Below are 19,292 nucleotides of genomic sequence, written 5' to 3'. Positions count from 1 at the left end.
AAGTCAAAGTGAAAACACATTTCTGCAAAATAATGTCACTATAAACTGGATAATAAATGATTGCAGTGATTGGAGTGTTCCTTTTTCCTCGTGATGTAGTTATAGTCAGGAGGACTGATTCCCCTTCACATACAGGTGTCTTTATTATACAATATCCTGAGACACATTCACCGCCCTCAGAAAATCTCCATTTCACTAATTGTGTGGCTTATAGCACCTACCAGCTGCTCCTTTGTTGAATTAGGTGAGTAATTTAAATTGGCGGAATACTTATTCAATGATTTTCACATTTTATACTTCTGATTGACATTACTTTGTAGAAATCTGTTTTCACTTTGGCATAAAAGAGTTTTTTTGGGTCCATTTTTTGTCCAAAAAAATTATGATGCAACACTGCAAAGCAACAAAAGAGAAATACATCCAAGGAGGGTGAATCCTTTTTGTAGGCCCGGTTTATAGTTTGTGCCATGCACCACTAGATCAGCTGGATGCTCCTTTCCTCTGGCTCACATGAGTTTCTGCCTACAGTCCGACATCAGCTCATGTGAACAAGAGACTGCAAACTGGATGTACATACGTATGACTGTGAGCATGTCTGTCGATCTGATAGTTTTTAGGAACACTTTCTTTTCCTACACATCCTGTGTGCCTCATATTAATTTCTGGTTAGTAGATGTTCAAGACGTGATGTTAAACTTTTTTCTTTCTTTTCTTTCTGCTGCATTCATTATTAAAGAGTGCTTCAAATCACTGACACTGAAAAACATTTACTATTGGAATTAGTTTATGAAATAATGTCTAACAACACTGTAAACCAACATAAAAACAATGTTAAGTAATCATATGAACCCAAGATTTTATGATGCAGGTCAACTATTGCATTCCTGTTACACCTTTTTATTTATTGGATTCTTTTGCTATTTGACAAACCCAAAGGGAAATTTTATCACAGAAGGCCAAAATGCATGTGTGAGTCTTCATTTGAAAGGCAAAATCTTCTAGTTTCGGAAAGTTTCTTAATTACCATCTGACTAAACTGCATTAGTTCAAACGTAGCCTGTCTTGTCTCATCTCATCTACAATAATTTATAATTGAATAAAAATAACTTGGACATGGTTTATGCCAGACCAATGCACCACACCACAGACCGTCTACATCTTGTCAACAACAACAGAATTGAATTAAAGACCTCAAGGTGTACATAATCATATAAACCCAAGACTTTATGATACAGATGTCAACTTTGCACTATTTTAAAGACAGAAAACCAATCATGTTCATGACTGTGGCTGAAACACATTTTCAGTTTATAATTAAGTGTTTCAGAGTTAATTGTTTAAACTTGTCTTGAAGGATACTTGACTTGAAGGTAGAGTAAGTCTGTGTCTTTGTGTTTTCACGCTATGTCCCTGACAAGTTTTTTTCTTTCCTCACAGACATTTTAAAAACTTTTGAAATAAAAAAGAGTTCATAATACTGCAATCAAACGACTCATACCAGAGTTTGTTGGGTGAAGCAGGCAAGAAGATATATTTCTGTGCTGACACAATAAATGTCACTGTTAAAAAAAGTCTTCAGCTTCGCTATAGATCCGTCAACAGTTACAAATTCTAAGATGAGACGAATTTTTGAACACACAACTACACAAAAGCTGTCGATAACAGTGTTGCAGATGTTAGTTTCTTGCTCCTGTCACAGAGCCAACATCGCATTTTGGTGAACAAAAGAAAAAAAAAAACAGACTGAAACATCACCAAAATACTTTTAAAATATTTCCTCTTGAGATTTTAAATAAGAAAAATTGTTGGTAAATCTCTGGCACCTTGTAGCTCATAACAAATGACTATTAAAAACGTATCTGACTTATTTAGGAAACAATACAGTGATACAAGGGTGTCATCTAAAGGCCATGGTATAAAAAACAGCATCATCACTTCAGGCTTGAGTGTGTAAGTCTTCAACATACAGTAAGTCTCCACAGAGGAGCCATCAGCTGAATAAATTGATCTTTTCAGTCGCCCTCTCATGCTCTGATCGTTTCACTTCATCACCAAACTCTCACTAATTCTGTCACAATGTGCCTGTTTTTTCTCTGTTCTTCGTTTATGTTGACGGAAAACAAACATGCACTTTGGTTCATCCAACTTTTCTCCTAGGCAGCATGAAAAGATGCAACTTACTCGTCATCGTGCACAGATACAAACGCTCCTCTTAAAGATGTCAGCCGGAGAGTGACAAACAGCAGAAGACGGAAAAAACAAGGCTGCTCCCGGATCACCTGGATGTGAGTCCAGATGGACCAAAAATTTCTCCTCCTCAGATGTGATTTAAATGACACAAAGAATTCTGGGTAGGCAAAAACCATAACACAAACAAAGACACCCCAAAGCCAGCAGCCAAACCTTTGGCACAACCAGTCAAGTCAGAGAGCTTAGGTATCGCGCATGAAAGGATTTTAATGCGTTCTTCATGTGGCATCGGTGAGATGGACACTTAGGCTCTGAATCTACACAACTGTCACTTTCTGAGAAGTGTCTCTTCATCCTCGCGAGCAGAGAGTCCTCATTCTCAGGCTCTCGGAAGCCACTGTTACTTTTCCAAGCTCAGTCTGTTTTTGGATAGTGCAAATTGAAGGACAACACATGGAACTCTACCCACATCAAAATGGGATGACAATGAAGTGACACAGACTGCTACCTGTTGGGTTTTCCCAAAGCTTGATGTCTGTGTTCGACTGACTTGAGGACGAAAAGCCAGATAAGATTTGACAAAACACGATCCCTTTATAACCCTGAATCAATCAAGATTACACTGTGATTTGACTGCAGCTGATTTTATCGCTCCAGAAGAAATCCTAAACTTTTATATTCTGGATGTTTGCTGTGTAAAAGGACCTTTTAGCTCACTGCAGAGCTGTGCACCAACAGATAAAACATGCTAAAACTGCTCTACTGGCTGAAGCCTGAAAACCGTTTCAAGGTTTCCACGAAAAGGCAAACCAAAGTGTTTGTCTGAAATCTTATCTGACGGGGTGCGGTGGAGGAGAACTTCTTTGGCAACTCAGGAAGAGCAGAGGAACCTTCAGGACACAGAGCAGAGGGGCGAACTAATTACGAGTCAAACACTGAAATCTGTTCTTGAAGAACAGGAGGCCATTTTTTGTGTGTGTGGCGTCAGAGGAGGCCGGTGGATATCGGAACTTGGCGTAAGTCTTGTCGCTCTCTGACTGGCTGACCCAGGGAAGTCGGATTTTGGTTGCATGATTGACAATGACATCATCACAAGAGCCCACATGGAGAGACCCCAGGCCATCGATGAAAAACTCTGGAAAAGGAAAAAAGTCGTTTAGCCAAATATTTCAAAAATTCAGTTTTTAAAACCTCACTGAGTGGGTCACAAAAAGTGATGATGTGCAAGCAAACTTTCTTCAGACCCACAAAACTTTTTGTTTTTTATTCTTGTAAAAACCTTCCAAAGGTAACAGATATGCCATATAACAAATTAAAATGCTAAATTTAAACATTGCCCCAGGCATCTGCAATATTTTTATTTGTCGATACAATGCAACCATAAAAACACAAGGAAAAAGGTGGAATAAGAAAATTTTACCAACCAAAAAGCTAGGGGATTAAGAAAAAACAAATTAATTTTAATTAAAAGTATAAATTTAGTTTAATTATAGCAGAGCAGTGACTCTTCAATGTTTACATGCTGATTTCACAGTATAGACTGTTACCATAAATTATCTTTTCATATGATACTATCTAAACAACTAAAATGAGATATGGATCTTTAAAAAAACCTGCAGATCTTTGTCCCTAGTATATCCCAGGGAAATTAGGGCACACTTATTGTTTATAAGTGTGCCCTAATTTCATATGACAGCACATAATTACAGTACATAACAATTCTCACTGGGTGTTGAAGATGCAGTTTGTATGCACAGAAAAACCAACAAAATCGAATTTGATTCAGGATTTCAGATAGAACACCAAATTTCTATTATTTATTTGATTTGATGGAAACACTAGTTCCAAAATAAATTTGCAGAAGAATCTGGGCAGCTGCTATCAGCTATAAAGCTGAGAGCAAAACACAACAATCCAAAAATGTTATTTTACAGTCTCCCTGTTAATAACCCCAGGTAGTTTCTGAGCATCCTCAGAAAAGCTTTCTGTGTAGGATGACACAGCTATAATAATAAAAATAATAATTTTTAAAAAATGGAAAAAAATATAAGTTTGGCAGTCAGCTGAATAGTGTCTGAATTTTTATTATGGGACTGTTGGTCATAGCTGTGTGACATAATTGTTGTACTGAAACCTTCAGAAACAGATGTTTTTTTCTTTCTTTTTTTTACAGAATCTGTTTACTGCACATGGTTTATTTGTGTAGAAGTTATAAATACGACATGTGAAATAAAGTGATTTTAGCTCAGATTAGGTTAAGTTGTCAGTCGGAATGGGGCATCACATATGGGTAGTTCAAGAACTGTTGGTAAGATGAAAATCCAACAATGCTTTGAGGTTTTACTATTTCTGGCTCTCATTAATTGTGTAATTTTGGTGATTTTTTAACCTGTTTTGTATGCGTAGTTGTGTGAAATTATTACCTACAGAATCTATTGCTATTGCATCTACTCTACATGTGTGGAGTTAAGAAAATGATTATCTTGTGCTCATTATCAGTTACTGTTAAAACTCTGCTATAAACATGTAGAGATCTCATTGAGCTGTAGAACTGTCTTATTTATCCCTTTAAAATGACGATAACTCTGAGCTTCTTCACTATACTCACCCAGGTGAGCTACTCTGGCGAGTCGAGGGTCGAAGCCGACCTGCTGGACTTTGTCGGTTCGAGCTAAGAAGAAGTTAATGACCCCGTCGGTTACAACGCAGTTGGGAAAGCCTTGGATGACGTGATGAAATCCTCTCCTCATGTGTAAACAGTCGCCATCCTCCTCTCCGGGCTCAATGGAGATGGTCTGTCTGTAGGTGGCAGTATAGCCAGTGGCCTCCCGCACTGCACCGCCCACCTGGACGCACACAAACACACAAAACACACACTGACATCTCTGCAGTGAGGCCAGAATGTTAATACTGATTAAGGACAGTTTTTGTCTCCGCCCCTTACCAGATCCAGAGTGGTCTTTTCTAAAACATCCACAAGCTTCTCCAGCTTAGTGTTGGCTGTGAAGATGAAGTCATCATCCACCCACAGCACGTACTTTGTAGTCACCTGGGAGACGGCCAGGTTTCGTCCAGCAAACCAACCCTACAAACCGAGACATCAGGGCTGAGCTTCAGAGAGCATCAAGAGCAGACAGATTAAAAGAGTTCACTACGTGTCCTGCGCTACTCTACCTTTCCAAAGGGCATAATGTAATGTTCGATGTAAGGCCCGGACATGGTTTTGGGGTTTTCACTATCGTCAGCGATCACTATGGTGACGGTGGGATAGTATCTCCTGACGCTGTCGATAAGATCTTGAAGCTTATCGTAACGCAGGAAGGTCTTCGTAGCTATGGTCACAAGGGCGCTGACGTTGTAGTCTGCAGATGACAGTTAGAGGACAGTTGTTTTCTTTTTTTGGCAAGCACTGTAACTTCAAAACAAGCAGACATATAGTTCGATGGTGAGATGTTGGGTTTGGTTCTGTACCTCCTTTGGATCCAGTGTTGTACAGTTTAGGTGTTACACCGTGACGGATCTTGACACTGAAGACGGCTTGATGCCCTTCTGTCTCAAACTGCACTAAAAGACACAACAATAAATTTGATTAGGATCAAACTGAAGCTGATTCACTCCTGCGTGATCCCAGTTAAATGTTTACACATAATTAAACTTGTAGTTTATCATGTACTGTAAAAAATACTAACTTGACAGGCAGGTCAGAGAGGTAAACAGACTCTGTGATTTGTTCATGTGTTCAGGTTTCATCCCTGTCCACCACTGCTAACCCTCTTGACAAACAAACTGCATTATTAGACTGAAATTTGAGTAGCTCTGCAGCTTTAACTAACAAGAGGCATCTCTGTAAATATTTACTCCTGATGATTACACAACAGCAGGTGAGAGGGAAGTAAAAGAGACAACAAAACAAGATAAAACTGCAGACGATTTGTAATTTTTCAAAGAAAATGAAGTGGAATCTTTAAAGGCCGCATACTGTGAAATTAATCTTTTTAAGTTATTTGTGGTTGCTATAAACTGCTACACACCAGGTAATGAACCAATAGCAATACCAATCTCAAAGTCTACATAATTGTTCTCTCTCTCACTGCCTTCTATTTCCAGGTGAGTTTTTCAGAATGAGCTGCTGCCTCACAGTCCGTCAGGTTTGTTTATTTTCTAGAGCTGCTTCTGTGGGCCCTACAATGTCTCAGCCAAGAGCAAAACGCACCAAATGTTCTGCTGTTGGCTGCTTGAGGGAACACAAGAGTCTTCATGCACTCACTTGATGGCAATGTCACCACAAGCACTGAAAATCCTGAGTGTCAGCAAGTTGTGTAACTAATGTGACAGATTTTATCGTTAGCTTTGATCATATATACATAACCCATAAAGTTGAGGGACAAAGTGCAACTGTGGAATCTTTAACAATGATTTGAAATCAATTTAAAAGATTTGGACAGGTTTCAGGTTTTCATTTCATCTGTTCTGCTTCAGTGTAACTTTAACTCAGCTGGTGTTTACATCTGTTTACTTCTCTTCTGCTCTCTGGGCTCTCATATACTGCATTTTAACACAACCAAACTCCCCAAAATACTGCTCTCATTTACTTATTTTACTGTTTCTGTTTGAATGGAATGAGTATGATTCGTGACTGAAACGCAGCACATTAACACTACATGTTTCTAAACTGCTGCTCTGCCCCAGTAAAATACTGATTTTATAACTACAATCAGTTAAAATCAACATCTGTGCTGCAAATTCTGTGATATTTCTTTCAAAGAAAAAGTTAACAGCAATAGAAAGTCCTAGTCTCATACATTCAGTCACATCGGTTTCGCCGCACTGTGGTCAACTGTGTAGCACAGACACAGAGAGAGTCTTCTTCCTGAAGGGGGTGGGGACAGCAGCAGCTCACCTGCATTTAAAGCTACAGGCGCTGAAACAGCTTGATGAGAACAGGGATAAAACCTTCAGTCATGTTTTGGAGTATTCTGAGCTAAGAAATTGAATTTTGGGGACATGTGAGACTTTTATGAAGTCTCACATGTCAAAAGGGCACAATATGGACCTTTGAAAAGAATATTTTGACATTTTGGCATTCTGGTTTAGAATTTGGTGAAAAGATTGGCACCACACTCATGTCTGTATGGTTAGGAGAGCTTCTGGCAGAAGTTACTGCCAGTAGCTAGCAGCTTAGCATAGCATAAACACTGGAAACAGCTAGTCTATCAGGAGGTAGCAAATACACCTCCAAAGGTAAAAACAAACAAACAAACAAACAATAATATCATACATTGTTTGTTTAGTCAGCAGTGTAAAAACTGTAAAAATTAAAAAAACAAACATCTATATATTTATTGGCCAAGACCAGTTCATCCTTTCTGGTTGCCTGGCAACTGATCAGAGTGACAAAATAATTGCACATCACATAATGATGCTTTTTATACATTAAACCAGAAAGATATAATTAACGAGCTGTAAAGGCGTAGGAAGTTGTATTTTGTTACCAGAGCAAGGCAGCTGTTTTATCCCAGCTTTCTATCTTTGAGGTGAAGTTAACTCACCAGATGTTGCCTGAACATTCATATTTATTGGGCAAACATGGGAGCTGTATCAATTTGTTCATATAATCTTCCAGAAGGTAAATAAGCATTTTCCCCAAAAACATCAAACTGCTGCTTTAAATTTAATCACAGATGACATCTAATCTAGCCTTTGATTCTCTACATTTAAAAAGATCTAACAGCATGCATATTTTAATTCACTTGCAGGTTTTTTTTTTTCACCGGTTGTGTTCATTTCCTTTTAAACAGTAAGAATAAGCGATGGTTGGTTTGTGTTTGAGGTCCCACCTGTGTCTGCAGTGCTGGGATGAAACAGTGTGTTTGTGTAGGTGACAAACTGCAGCTGTCGGTTCAGGTTTGGCAGCAGGCTGCTGGAAAGACTCATGTGCATTTCGCCATCGCCTTTGATTTTCACCCCGTCTACCTCTGCTGCCACATTTAGTGTTCCCAGCGTGGCAGTGATGTTTATCTGCAGATGATGGAAAGCAAAGTAGAGGGAATGAGACGACTGCAGCCATCTAAAAGAAGTAAAAGTAAATGCAGACATATTGAAACACTTACTGAGTAATGGTCTCTGGGAAGGTCGTGTAAGGCCAAGCCTGGAAACATTGAAACACATTTAAGCCATTTCCTGTGCACAGATACTGGAAAAAATATGTGCCTTCTGAATCCGACAAACAAGAGTCTGCAGTTTTTACATTACATTACACACACACACACACACACACACACACACACACACACACACACACACACACACACACACACACACACACACACACACATACACGATAAAAGCCTTCAAGCCTTCAACTCACCACGGAGTCTAGTTACAAATGCAAAAAAGTTGTGTGTGTGTGTTTGTATGTGCGTCATATTTGAGCACATCTGGAGGTCCGCATCAAAGAGCGAGGATAGCAGAGGTCCTGCATAATTTAGCACTGGCTACAATCCCAGATTTAATTGAAGATTGATTACACTTTCAATTCATTTGTTCAATCATCATGCATTAGTGACTGAATTGACTGTTAGTTTTGTTATTGTCCTCTTTGTTTTCTGGATTTTCAGATTGTTTTTCTGATGGTTTGTGTCAGTTAATTAATTTTCACTTTGATTTTTTCAAGCTAACACTCAGTAATAGGCAATAACTATTTCATATAACTCTATTACTATTTATTACAGTGTATACTTACAGTTTTAGTTTCTTGCACATTGGACATTCTACGCTTATACTTTCCACTTATGTTTACATTTTGAAGACAGATTTTTTTACTTGCATTAATCATCTATTTTTTGTACTGCTTAAATTTCTAAGATTTTGAATGGGAGTGACTGTAACCCCTCGGCAATCAAGGTATCAAAGTGTTTCTGATTCTGAATCTGATAAACACATTTTAAATTTCTCCTCACGCCTTACAGCTACTTGCATCAACATAGAGTATAACAGAAGTCGCATTTACTGTACATGAACTGTGATGGAAACTATGTATGTTACCAGGTTTGCTGTATTTTACTGCTGACACTAGCTACATTATTCCTCAGCATATTTCATATATTGACTGTGTGCTCTCTCGTGTGAAGGTTTGTCTCTCACCTACTCGTGTTTTTGCCAGGCGGACAGTTTGCCCCTGAGGCCTTGGAGTGCACAGGAGGCCTTATCTGTCTGCTGAAGGCCCACACAATGAATCTGTGGAGGCCTCAGAGTGCCTCATCAGTGGATAACACTCTGACCTACAACCCAGAGAGACTGACCATCACTTCTTTTCCCTCTGCTTAGACCAACATGAGAGACAAACTTCCTTATAAGATTGACCTTTTATTGCAATAAATAATTCTGATCAACACTTGCTCTCTTTGTAGGATTCCCAGGACGGTAAGAAACCTGTCCTGTGATTTAAGAATTATGAAATTGTATTTTTATCTGCTTCAATACTATTTTGTTGTGGAATGGCTAGGAAAGTGAAGAGAGAGTGGGGTCCCTAAGAAGTGGCTACTTGCAAATAGAGCGGACCCAGGAAAGCCGATGTGAAACCGGCTGCAGCTTCACCCAAGAGACGAATGCAGAACGGAAAAGCTGTTCTTAGATTTGGGATAAGATATGGTTTCCTCTACACTGCAAGATCGGAGACAAACTACCACATGAGTGAGCACACAGTCAATATGAAGGACTCCTCTCTGTTAACCTGATGGCAAGTGAACTTGGCTGCATGTCTGAATGACCATCCTGCTCACACTTCTGTAAAAGTGGTGTCAGCAATCTCACAGGCCCAGCAGCACATATCTGAACTGCTATCATAAACGCAAAGTCACACACAAGCATATCTGAACCCTTCAGGTTGTGTCGAAACTCCCATGTTTGCACATTTCAGCACCAATATTGGTCCAAAAACATCCCACAGAGAGCCAGCGACACAGTTGGAGTGCCAAAACCACAGCACACCTCGATAATTCATTTGTTCTTCAACTTCAGTTCTGTTACAAACTGAAATGTCCATAAAAATAAAACTTCTCTGTAATGAAAGCAGAGTCTAACAGCTTGGATCTGTGAGACGTATAATAATGAATGTAATGTGTTGAGGCTTTTATGACAAAACTTTACTGAAGCTTGCTGCTTCCTAACCCTAAACCGGTCCTTCCGGTGGTCCAACTGAAGGACCGGATTTCATAAATTTGTGATGCCATTAAGAGAGTGTAAGCATTCTTTTCAGTGTTATCTGTTGAATGTTGGCTAACTAGTTTTGTCAAAACCCATCGTACCAGTGTGCACTTTTCTTCACATCAGATAACTGATCTGTCACACAAAGAGTCAGAGTCAAATATGTAAAACAATAACATACCTAGTTTCAGCAGTAGCGTATAGTAAACACAGTAAAATACTGAATTTCCGTCACATAAACCAGCTCTGGTTAATTCTTCCAAGCTGTTTTTCATATATTCATAATAGTTCTTTTGCAAAAAGAAATCCTACCTGGGATGATGATTGTTTTCAGGGGTCGTACCTCCACCCCCTGTGTTGGATACTGTAAGGGACTGTTAGCCTCTGCAATAATGAGAACGTCTGCAGGCGTCTTTGACCTGTGGGGAGAGGTTTTAATCAGGAAGCTGCATAGTCTACATATTCACAAATATAGACTAGAAAAGCACTCAGAGAGCACAGTACCACGCCACAGCTGCTCAGTCATGTAATTATCAGCAGCTAGCTGATGTAGCGTTCACTTGTTGTCATAGTTACAGTGACTCCGAGCCGTTATCAGTAATACAGATATTGTGGATCCGGATTATAAGCTGCATCACTACCAAAATCTAATCAATTGGTCCTTCTGTCATTTCTGATGTTCCCTGAAAATTTCATGTAAATTCAAAAATCCATTTTTGAGTAATGTTGCGAACAGACAGACAAACCAGCGCCGATCGTCACATAACTCCACCGGTAACAAGGAAAGAATAAGTGGACAAATATGCTTAAAAGTTCAGTGTGTTTTCCTCTCATAAACTGTCTGGCACACTGGGGGTATGAGTTTGCCATTTTTATTCCATTGCTGCTGTGTTTTCTTGATGACATGGAGGTGGAATAATGAATCCTGAGTGGCACCAAACTGCAAAGCGAAGCGGCAGAGCATTTTAAAATGGTGACATGAGGGAATGGATGACTTTCTCCGTGTCAGAGAGAAAGATATACAAGTGATATAGAGCTCATTTAGGATGTGAATGTCTCAGATCTGTCTTGAATATACAAAAACATAATTGCCAGAGGATGAAATGTCATATCTCTCTTACCTCTTCTGAAAGCTCTTGTACTCTTTGGCCCGTCTCCTCTTCATTTCCTCCAGCTCCGAGGCCTCAAAGGCAGTGTGCAGCGGGTGAGCTGACACCCGTGGGAATAACAGTTGGGCGAAGGGCAGGTTTACTCCTCCACTTTCTCCCTCACATATGCACCCATTACGTGCAAGCAAGCTGGACGGATTACCAGACACATAGAGTCATGTTTTAGCTCAGATTTGTTGTGCTGAGGAGTCAACAATTAAAATAAATCACCTCTTACCTCGCCACACTATCCCTCACATGAAAGGGGATGTTACTTAATCGGTGGTCTAGTTCCGGGAGTCTCTCCTCCAGATGTCTCTCTACTGAAGGCCCCGGTCGCTGCCATACATCCACTGTGGTGTAGGTCCGAGTCGGCCATGAGTGGAGGAGAGCCAGCACCAGCACCACGGACACAAGGATGGCCAGCAACACTGTCTTCCTCAGGGAGCGCATCCTAAAACCTGTCAGATACAGATGTTGAATGACTGAGTGGGTGTTGTAACTATTCTCAGTCTGTGCAGCTCAGTTTGTGCACTTTTTCATCGTCAGATAAGACACATACAGCAATAATAACACACTTGATTTGGCCCTATTAATAAGAAAACGTAGCTACTGCTGCTACTGTCAGCACCACAGATGATGAGGTTTGTTCTTCTGCTTTGTTTTACTGCAGTTGCAATCAAGAAAGTTTGCCTTTTTTTTCTAATGTTTGATCTAATGTGAGTTAAGTTTACAATACTGGTCTGACAGGGTTTGATTATGATCGCAACAACAGCATGCCAGTATTTTGTATTAAAGATGAATCCCCCTCATGCATGACTCATACATCCATGATCCACATGATAATAATGACATAGAAAAATAAACATGCACAGCAAAAGTAAAATACTGTCAATACTTTAGAGACAACTCCCCCCCAAAAAGGTCCCAAATTATATTTTTAGGGGAGTGCTTTCAAGTTAAGCCAAGCTGCCTCTGGTTCCTGTGTAGATCACACACAGAATATTCGTCCTGTAAACACCTTGAAGAAATGATAAGATGTAACTCCAGTGTTACCGTTAGGGACAAAATCCGGTCTCTAAAAATCCATTTAAGGGCTAGATGACGCTAGTATGATGCTTCAGTAGTCTTAGTTAAACAAACCAAGTGAATAAATTCCAAAATATAAAACTCTTTGCTACTACTCCTCCTCTGCAGCTCAGTTCAGCCCACGGAAACAGAGACAGAAAACATTTAACTCCTGAAGCCCCGCATCGGTTCTGGCTGATGTTGCTCATCGTTTAATGAACAAATTGTGGAACATAATAGAAAAAAAATCCATCCCTTAAATCCTCATTGTCATGGTTGCAGAACTGTCAAAGATTTTTCAGAGTCCATGTGGTTCCATTTATGGTGGGGCCACTTACTGTTGCTGGGCTCATGTAGGCAGAAATCAATAAAAAATGACACTCCAGATGTTATTTACTTTTTTTTTTTTTTTTGCTCTGTATAACATGGGGAAATGTTCTGGCAGCTAAAATGCAGTCAGAGCGATAACCAACAATCAGTCTGTTCTATAATTCATTAGCTTTCACCACTTCAGAACATTTGTTTCAAACACGCAGACCAACAGGGACCCTCATGCAGTTCTAGTTGATAAAACCCCACCAGTCCAGCATTAGTCTGCTGGATTAGCAGAAGGAAGCTGCTCTGTCCTGTAACCTCTAAATTCAGCATTTTAACAGTTAATAAAAGAGAAATTTAACATCTGGGAGTTATTTTCCCCTCCTCTCAATCTCTGCTCCATTTCTTGTTCTGTTCCATTCTCTCGTTAACATTACTAAGAGCAGATGCATGATTTTTCGGAAGTTCGCCACCACACAAAGAACTCTTTCTTATTCAGCTGAGATGAACAAAAACTTCATTTTTGACTGTCTGTGCCTGTGTGTGCACTTGAATTGCTAATGTTGTGGGGACTCAACTCCTGTTTCAAAGTAAGTTTCCAAAGATTAACCATTAGATTTTAGGTTGAGGACTTGGTTTATGATTAGGATGAGGAAAGTTGTAGTTAAGGATGAAAAACATCTTCATGAGATTATTGTAATTTAATGCAATGTCCTCTGAAGTAATGGAAACACGACTCTGTCTGTGTGTGCAGGCTTTAAAAAGCCGCTTGTCTCACTGAATCTACAGCAGAGTGATCCTAATCTCACCAGGCACCATTGATACAGAATGGAATTAAATCTCTCTTAACCGTTTAGGCAAATTAACTTCCTCCCTGCATGTCATGAAGTATTTATTATAAAATATACCTCTGTGCCTCTATCCAGTCATTGAAAGGACGACCTCTGAAGGCACCTGCATCTCCAGAAACCATGAAGACAGTCACAGATATTAGTGAGCGCTTTCCCCATCTGCAAACGAGAAGAAAAAAAAATCAAGGGTTAGCTGTATAAGATAAAACACATTCTAATACAAACAAAAAATATTATAAATATAATGTAAAAAAAATATTTTGGGACAGAACATGTTCTGAGTTGATTTGAACCAAATGCTGTATTTTACCATTTAACTCACAAAACTGCTCATTTGTCCCAAACTAGTGGGTGAAATTAACTATTTTTCTGGTTCAAAAATCACCCATTTACTGGGTTATGTCCTGTCTCATTACCTTCCTACTTTTTTTACTTCTTAATTTTGAATCAATCACATGATTTTCTGTGATTAATCTAAGCTCTGAAGGCAAAGCACATGTAGGGAACCTGCACAGACACATGCAAACTGCATACAAAAACAACCAACCAACCCCAAGATTCATACACAAGGCCTTCTAGCTGTGATAATAATAATAATAATCATAATAATAATAACAAGAAGAACAAGGAGAAGAACAATAAAAGAAAGGAATTAATACCAGTGTACCACTGTAAACCCAGTGAAAATTTGTAACTTCGTGCTGAGTTAATAAAACTGAGTTTAACTGATTTGACTCTACGTAAAACACAAAGTGTAATTTGGAATCGATGGAACCACTTGATGGTGGGATTAGACTGCAAAAGAGAATCTAAAAATAACATTAGAAAAAGCAATGGTAAGCTACCTATAGGACCAGAGTCAATGGGACAAAACCATTCTTTTATCTCCTTCATCACAATGTTTAAGTAAGGGAAATTTAAAATGTAATGAAAATTCTCCCTGAATGAAATTTCAGCCACCAGCATGATCCCAGATCAGAATTTTTACAGTGATATGAGCTTTAGATTATACTATTACTACAACCTACTAAAGATACAGATAAAAATATTCAAATTAGCCAATCATAAAATCCTACCTCCTGTATGTGGTGTGAATGTCTGACTGCAAGAGAAGAATCTAGAACTCTTCATCCTCTTCACCATGGACTGTGTCCCCACCCACTCCTCCAACACTCTGATAAAGTTTGCCGATGATACCACGGTGGTAGGCCTTATCAGGGACAACAACAAGACCTGGTACAGGCAGGAGGTCCAACTGGTAGGGTGGTGTGCAGACAACAACCTGGTCCTCAACACCACCAGAACAAAGGAAGTCATCATAGACTTCAGGAGGACCAGGAGAGTCATGCAGTCCCCACTCCATATCGATGGAGAAGAGGTGGATTGGCATGCACATTACCAAGGATCTGACATGGACACTAAACACCTCCAAACTGGTGAAAAAAGCCCAGCAGAGGATGTTCTTCCTGAGGAAGCTGAAGCAGGCTGGTCTGGCCCCACAACTGCTCAGAAACTTCTACAGAAGCACCATCAAGAGCATCCTCTGCCAGGGCTGCACAGTGTGGTACAGTGGCTGCACAGCAAAAGACAGACAGGATCTATCCAGGGTGGTAAAGGTGGCACAGAGGATCGGGGGAGCTGAACTCCCGGACCTGGACTCTGTGTACACTAAGCACATGCAGAGAAGATCACGGCCTATCTGCATGGACGTCAGCCACCCAGGACACTCCCTGTTTGTCCCCCTGCCGTCAGGGAGGAGGTACTGGGCCATCAGAACACGGACTAGCAGGCTGAGGAACAGCTTCTTCCCCAGAGCTGTTGCCTCCATTACACCACTACATCTCCTCCCTTCCCCACCCCCCTGCTCTCAAACAGAGACTCACTAATGGACAATAATCATTTTAATGTGCAATAACCATTTCATACCGAGCATTTTACTTGCATCAGACACTTTAAAGCAGACGTTGCACCTCATCGCACAACTACACTTTTACACTTTTTAAAATACTTGTTCTGTTTACTTGTATATATATATTTAATACTTGTTTTATACAACTGTTTGTTGTTTGTTATACCATGTTGTTTTTGGGGTTTTTTTGGAAGTGCCAACAAAGTTTCGTTGCAGAAATGCAATGACAATAAATATCCTTGAATCCTTGAATCTTTGAATAGAAGTCTGGAGAACAGATGTGTGGGGAAAATGAATATTGGAACCAGCTGTTGAGTTGCACACAAACCCCTGAAATCCCCTCTGACCAGTATGAACAATACAAAAACATGCAGACTGAAACACCCTGTAAGTTTTAAGTTCCCAAGAACTTCATGTTACATTGAAAATCATGTAGGACCATTACATCATCACATAAAAACCCAGATAAGTGTCAATATAGTCCATATGGTGCTTTATTAGCTGCTCACATGGTCTTACAGCTATCTGGGGACTTCCTGAAAGGTTTGGGGATGACCAGTTTAGCATTATTGTGGCAAGATTGAAAAAAATAAAAATCAATACTGGGGAAAGCATGGATCAGCACTGAGCGGCCAATCAGCTGGGATGTTTCAGGATTGTGCACTTTAACATCTCTGACAGGAAATGGGTGGTCAGGCTGCTCCTTTAACCTTTAGATGTGTAAGTGGGTCAAAAATGACCCAGTGAGGTCGTTTTTTTGCAATATCTTTGTAATGACAAGTTTTTATCATTTCTTTTTCCAACTATTCCTCAAAAAGCATGTTTTTGATATCATTCCATTTAATTTTGTAAGTACCTTTTATAATTTTAAAGATATTGTAATATTTGTGTTACTACCCCAAGCTCTTTATCGATGATAATATCATACAAGAGGTGATGCAGTGCACAAAGTTGGAGGGACGGGGAGCAGCAACAGCTAGAGGAAGAGAGGTAAAAGAAAAAAGTCTACAAAATGAATGCTGACATTCTTCTATTGTTATTCTGTGTAAAATTCTTTTGTTTAATTATCAAAATGTTCAAAATATGTTAAAAAGTGAAAAATAAACATATATCAAACATGAAATAATTCTTATATGGACAAAAATATTACACAAACAATTATACAAATTATTATTCTTTACCAAAAGGACAAAAATGGCACAAAAACAAATTGATTGTTCTACGAGTCATTTTTGACCCACTTATGGAAGAGTGTAGGGTCCAATCACTTTGCATCTAAGGGTTAAAAAACACCTTTTCCTCTTATGCTAGTAATGTACACTGATCAGCCACAACATTATGACTTCTGACAGGTGAAGTGAATAACATTGAACATCTTGCTCATTACAATGTTCTGCTGGGAAACTTTGAGTCCTGACATTCATGTGGATGTCTGACATGCACCACCCGCCTAAACAATGCAGGTCAAGCAGCTCCATGGCAACAGCAGTCCTTGATGCCACTTTCCACCCTCAGCAGGTCAATGCACCCCGACACACCGCAAAAACTGCTCAGATGTGGCCCAGAGCACATAACAGAGATAAGGTGCTCACTTAGGTACCACACTCCCCAGATCCAAATCTTACTGAGCATCTGTGGGATGTGTCATAAGAACCTGATCTAGGTATGTCCCACCCTGCAACCCACAGGACCCACAGGATTCACTGCCACCATCCTGGTGCCAGTTTAGGCAGCATAAAGAAGCCCAACACCAATATGTTATGCCTGAACAGTGTACAATACACTGCAGATAGAGAACCTATACAGTATACATACATTCACCAAACTCATCATAGAAACAGTGCTGTCACGTCTTTCACAGGCTTGAAAGAGAGAGACGTAAGAGCATCTGATCTTTTAGGCAGCTACTCTGTAATGTATAAGATTTCATGTACACACGGAATGTAAAATTCTCTAGTTAATTAATTTCACTTGAAGGAAGAAGAGTGTTCACAGCTGCAAAGCTAATCCACTAAAAGAGGTTCATTGTGAATGTATTAAAAATCAGGCCTTAACTCAGGGCAGCAGCCTTCCTCTAGATGAGCTGAAACTAATAATTTATCTGTGATAAACAAAGGCAGCATTTACCACAGAAACACACAGAAGATGAAATGAATTAAATCACAGAGAGCTGCTCAAATGACTGCTTTTATGGTGGATTACTGGAGATTGGAGGATAACTTGATTAAAAAACAGGATGCCTCCCAGATAAAACAATAATGAGATAAAACACAAACCAAGGCTGTGGAACGTGAAAAACAAGGAGAAATGCTGTAATGCTGTACAATTCTAATTCAAATAACTGTGAAAATGGTGTAATCTGTGCTCCCCCTGTGTCTTCCAGTGGCTGCACCCAGTCTTCAATGTGCAGGTGGATTAAACATTTTTCATTTTTTAATGATAATTAGCAGCAATGGTGCAATAATAATTAGAAATGTGTAACCAGGGAGGTTCCATGAGAACAAACCTGGGTGCTGTCGGTGGCGCTGCTGCTTTAATTAACCTATAAACGAGCTTATGGTGAGGAGAGCTGTGGACATGCTATTATGCTCCCCGGGTCCCTCCCAAAGTACGTGTGACAGGATCGTTGCCACACTTGAGTTTCTTATTAGCCCACATCTGCACCACCACTATAAGAAAAATATGAAAATAATAATGCGATCCTCTGTCCAGAAATGTCCGGCTGCAGACAGGCCTATTCGCCCTACCTTATCGTGAATAAGACTGCAGGAAAAACAAAAAAAAAACACATGCATGCAAAAGCTTGTCTGCCTTACACGCTCAAACACCTCTCCTCCGTCACAAAGATATATTGCATTTTATCTACAATCTTGGCTCCAAATGCTCCCATTTCTTCTTATGTTGTGTTCAGCAAATAAACTGGCAAATCTTCACCCACAGAGCTGGAAATGATGCCGACAAAAAAAATAAAAAAAAAAATGCCGTGCTGAAGACAGAAATGGGCCTTTTAATAGTGCCACAGAAAATCAGCTCACCTCAGTCGAGACGCGCTGCGCTAAGCTGCTTCACCTCCCTCCTTCACGGAGCTCTTAATGAATTTGTTCCTCAGCGGTCTTGCAAATGGGATTTGATGGTGACAGGAGAAGAAAAAACGACCGGATTGGAGACGAATGAGGCGACCGCACATCGCAGCACTGCGGGCTGTGGACGGATGCTCCCCCTGCAGCAACAGCGGAGAGACGCACCGCACCTCAGCGCAGCGGTCAGTCAGCGGAGCGGCAGCAGCATCACGGAGCCCCGACGAGCGATCATAACCCAATCCAAGATCCCTGCAGCCCAAAACATCCTGCATCGCATTTTAATATGGAACCCTATAACAAACCGTGCTTACAGGCAACAATAACGTGTGCGTTTGTGCGTAAATTGGTGTGTGTGTGTGTGTGTGTGCACATTTATTTGTGTCTGGTATCATGTGTGGGAATGTGAGAACTAAATTGGATTCTCACACTGGCTAATTTTACTGTTATTCATTTTAGTACGTGTGCTAATCTGACACACACTGTATACGTTTATAGTTTTTTTCTGTGCGCATTTTTCTGTTACCTC

General features: G+C 40.0%; 1 protein-coding gene across 1 annotated transcript; it reads right to left on the bottom strand.

Moving 5' to 3' along the window:
- Positions 1 to 962: 962 nt before the first annotated feature.
- b4galnt1b (beta-1,4-N-acetyl-galactosaminyl transferase 1b) lies at positions 963 to 19,081 on the bottom strand. The gene is made up of 12 exons (XM_023267359.3): positions 18,722 to 19,081; positions 13,835 to 13,936; positions 11,782 to 12,004; positions 11,517 to 11,693; positions 10,708 to 10,814; positions 8,301 to 8,338; positions 8,028 to 8,208; positions 5,662 to 5,754; positions 5,365 to 5,552; positions 5,135 to 5,275; positions 4,799 to 5,036; positions 963 to 3,325 (listed from the first exon to the last, which is right to left on the bottom strand). The coding sequence occupies exons 3-12, from the start codon at positions 11,994 to 11,996 to the stop codon at positions 3,108 to 3,110; spliced, it is 1,596 nt and encodes a 531-aa protein (XP_023123127.1). The 5' UTR covers positions 11,997 to 12,004; positions 13,835 to 13,936; positions 18,722 to 19,081; the 3' UTR covers positions 963 to 3,107.
- Positions 19,082 to 19,292: the final 211 nt, after the last annotated feature.

This window comes from Amphiprion ocellaris, chromosome 5 (genome assembly GCF_022539595.1).
Source record: "Amphiprion ocellaris isolate individual 3 ecotype Okinawa chromosome 5, ASM2253959v1, whole genome shotgun sequence".
Lineage (NCBI taxonomy): Eukaryota > Metazoa > Chordata > Actinopteri > Pomacentridae > Amphiprion > Amphiprion ocellaris.
The sequence above is the reverse complement of the archived record's forward strand: the minus strand, read 5'-3'. Positions and strand labels throughout refer to the sequence as shown.

Coding starts and splice junctions, on each gene's coding strand:
- b4galnt1b (XM_023267359.3), bottom strand. CDS start 11,996: ATGCGCTCCCTGAGGAAGACAGTGTTGCTGGCCATCCTTGTGTCCGTG. Junction 10,815..11,516: donor TACAAGAGCTTTCAGAAGAG/GTAAGAGAGATA, acceptor CTCTCCCCACAG/GTCAAAGACGCCTGCAGACG. Junction 5,276..5,364: donor ACATTATGCCCTTTGGAAAG/GTAGAGTAGCGC, acceptor CTCGGTTTGTAG/GGTTGGTTTGCTGGACGAAA.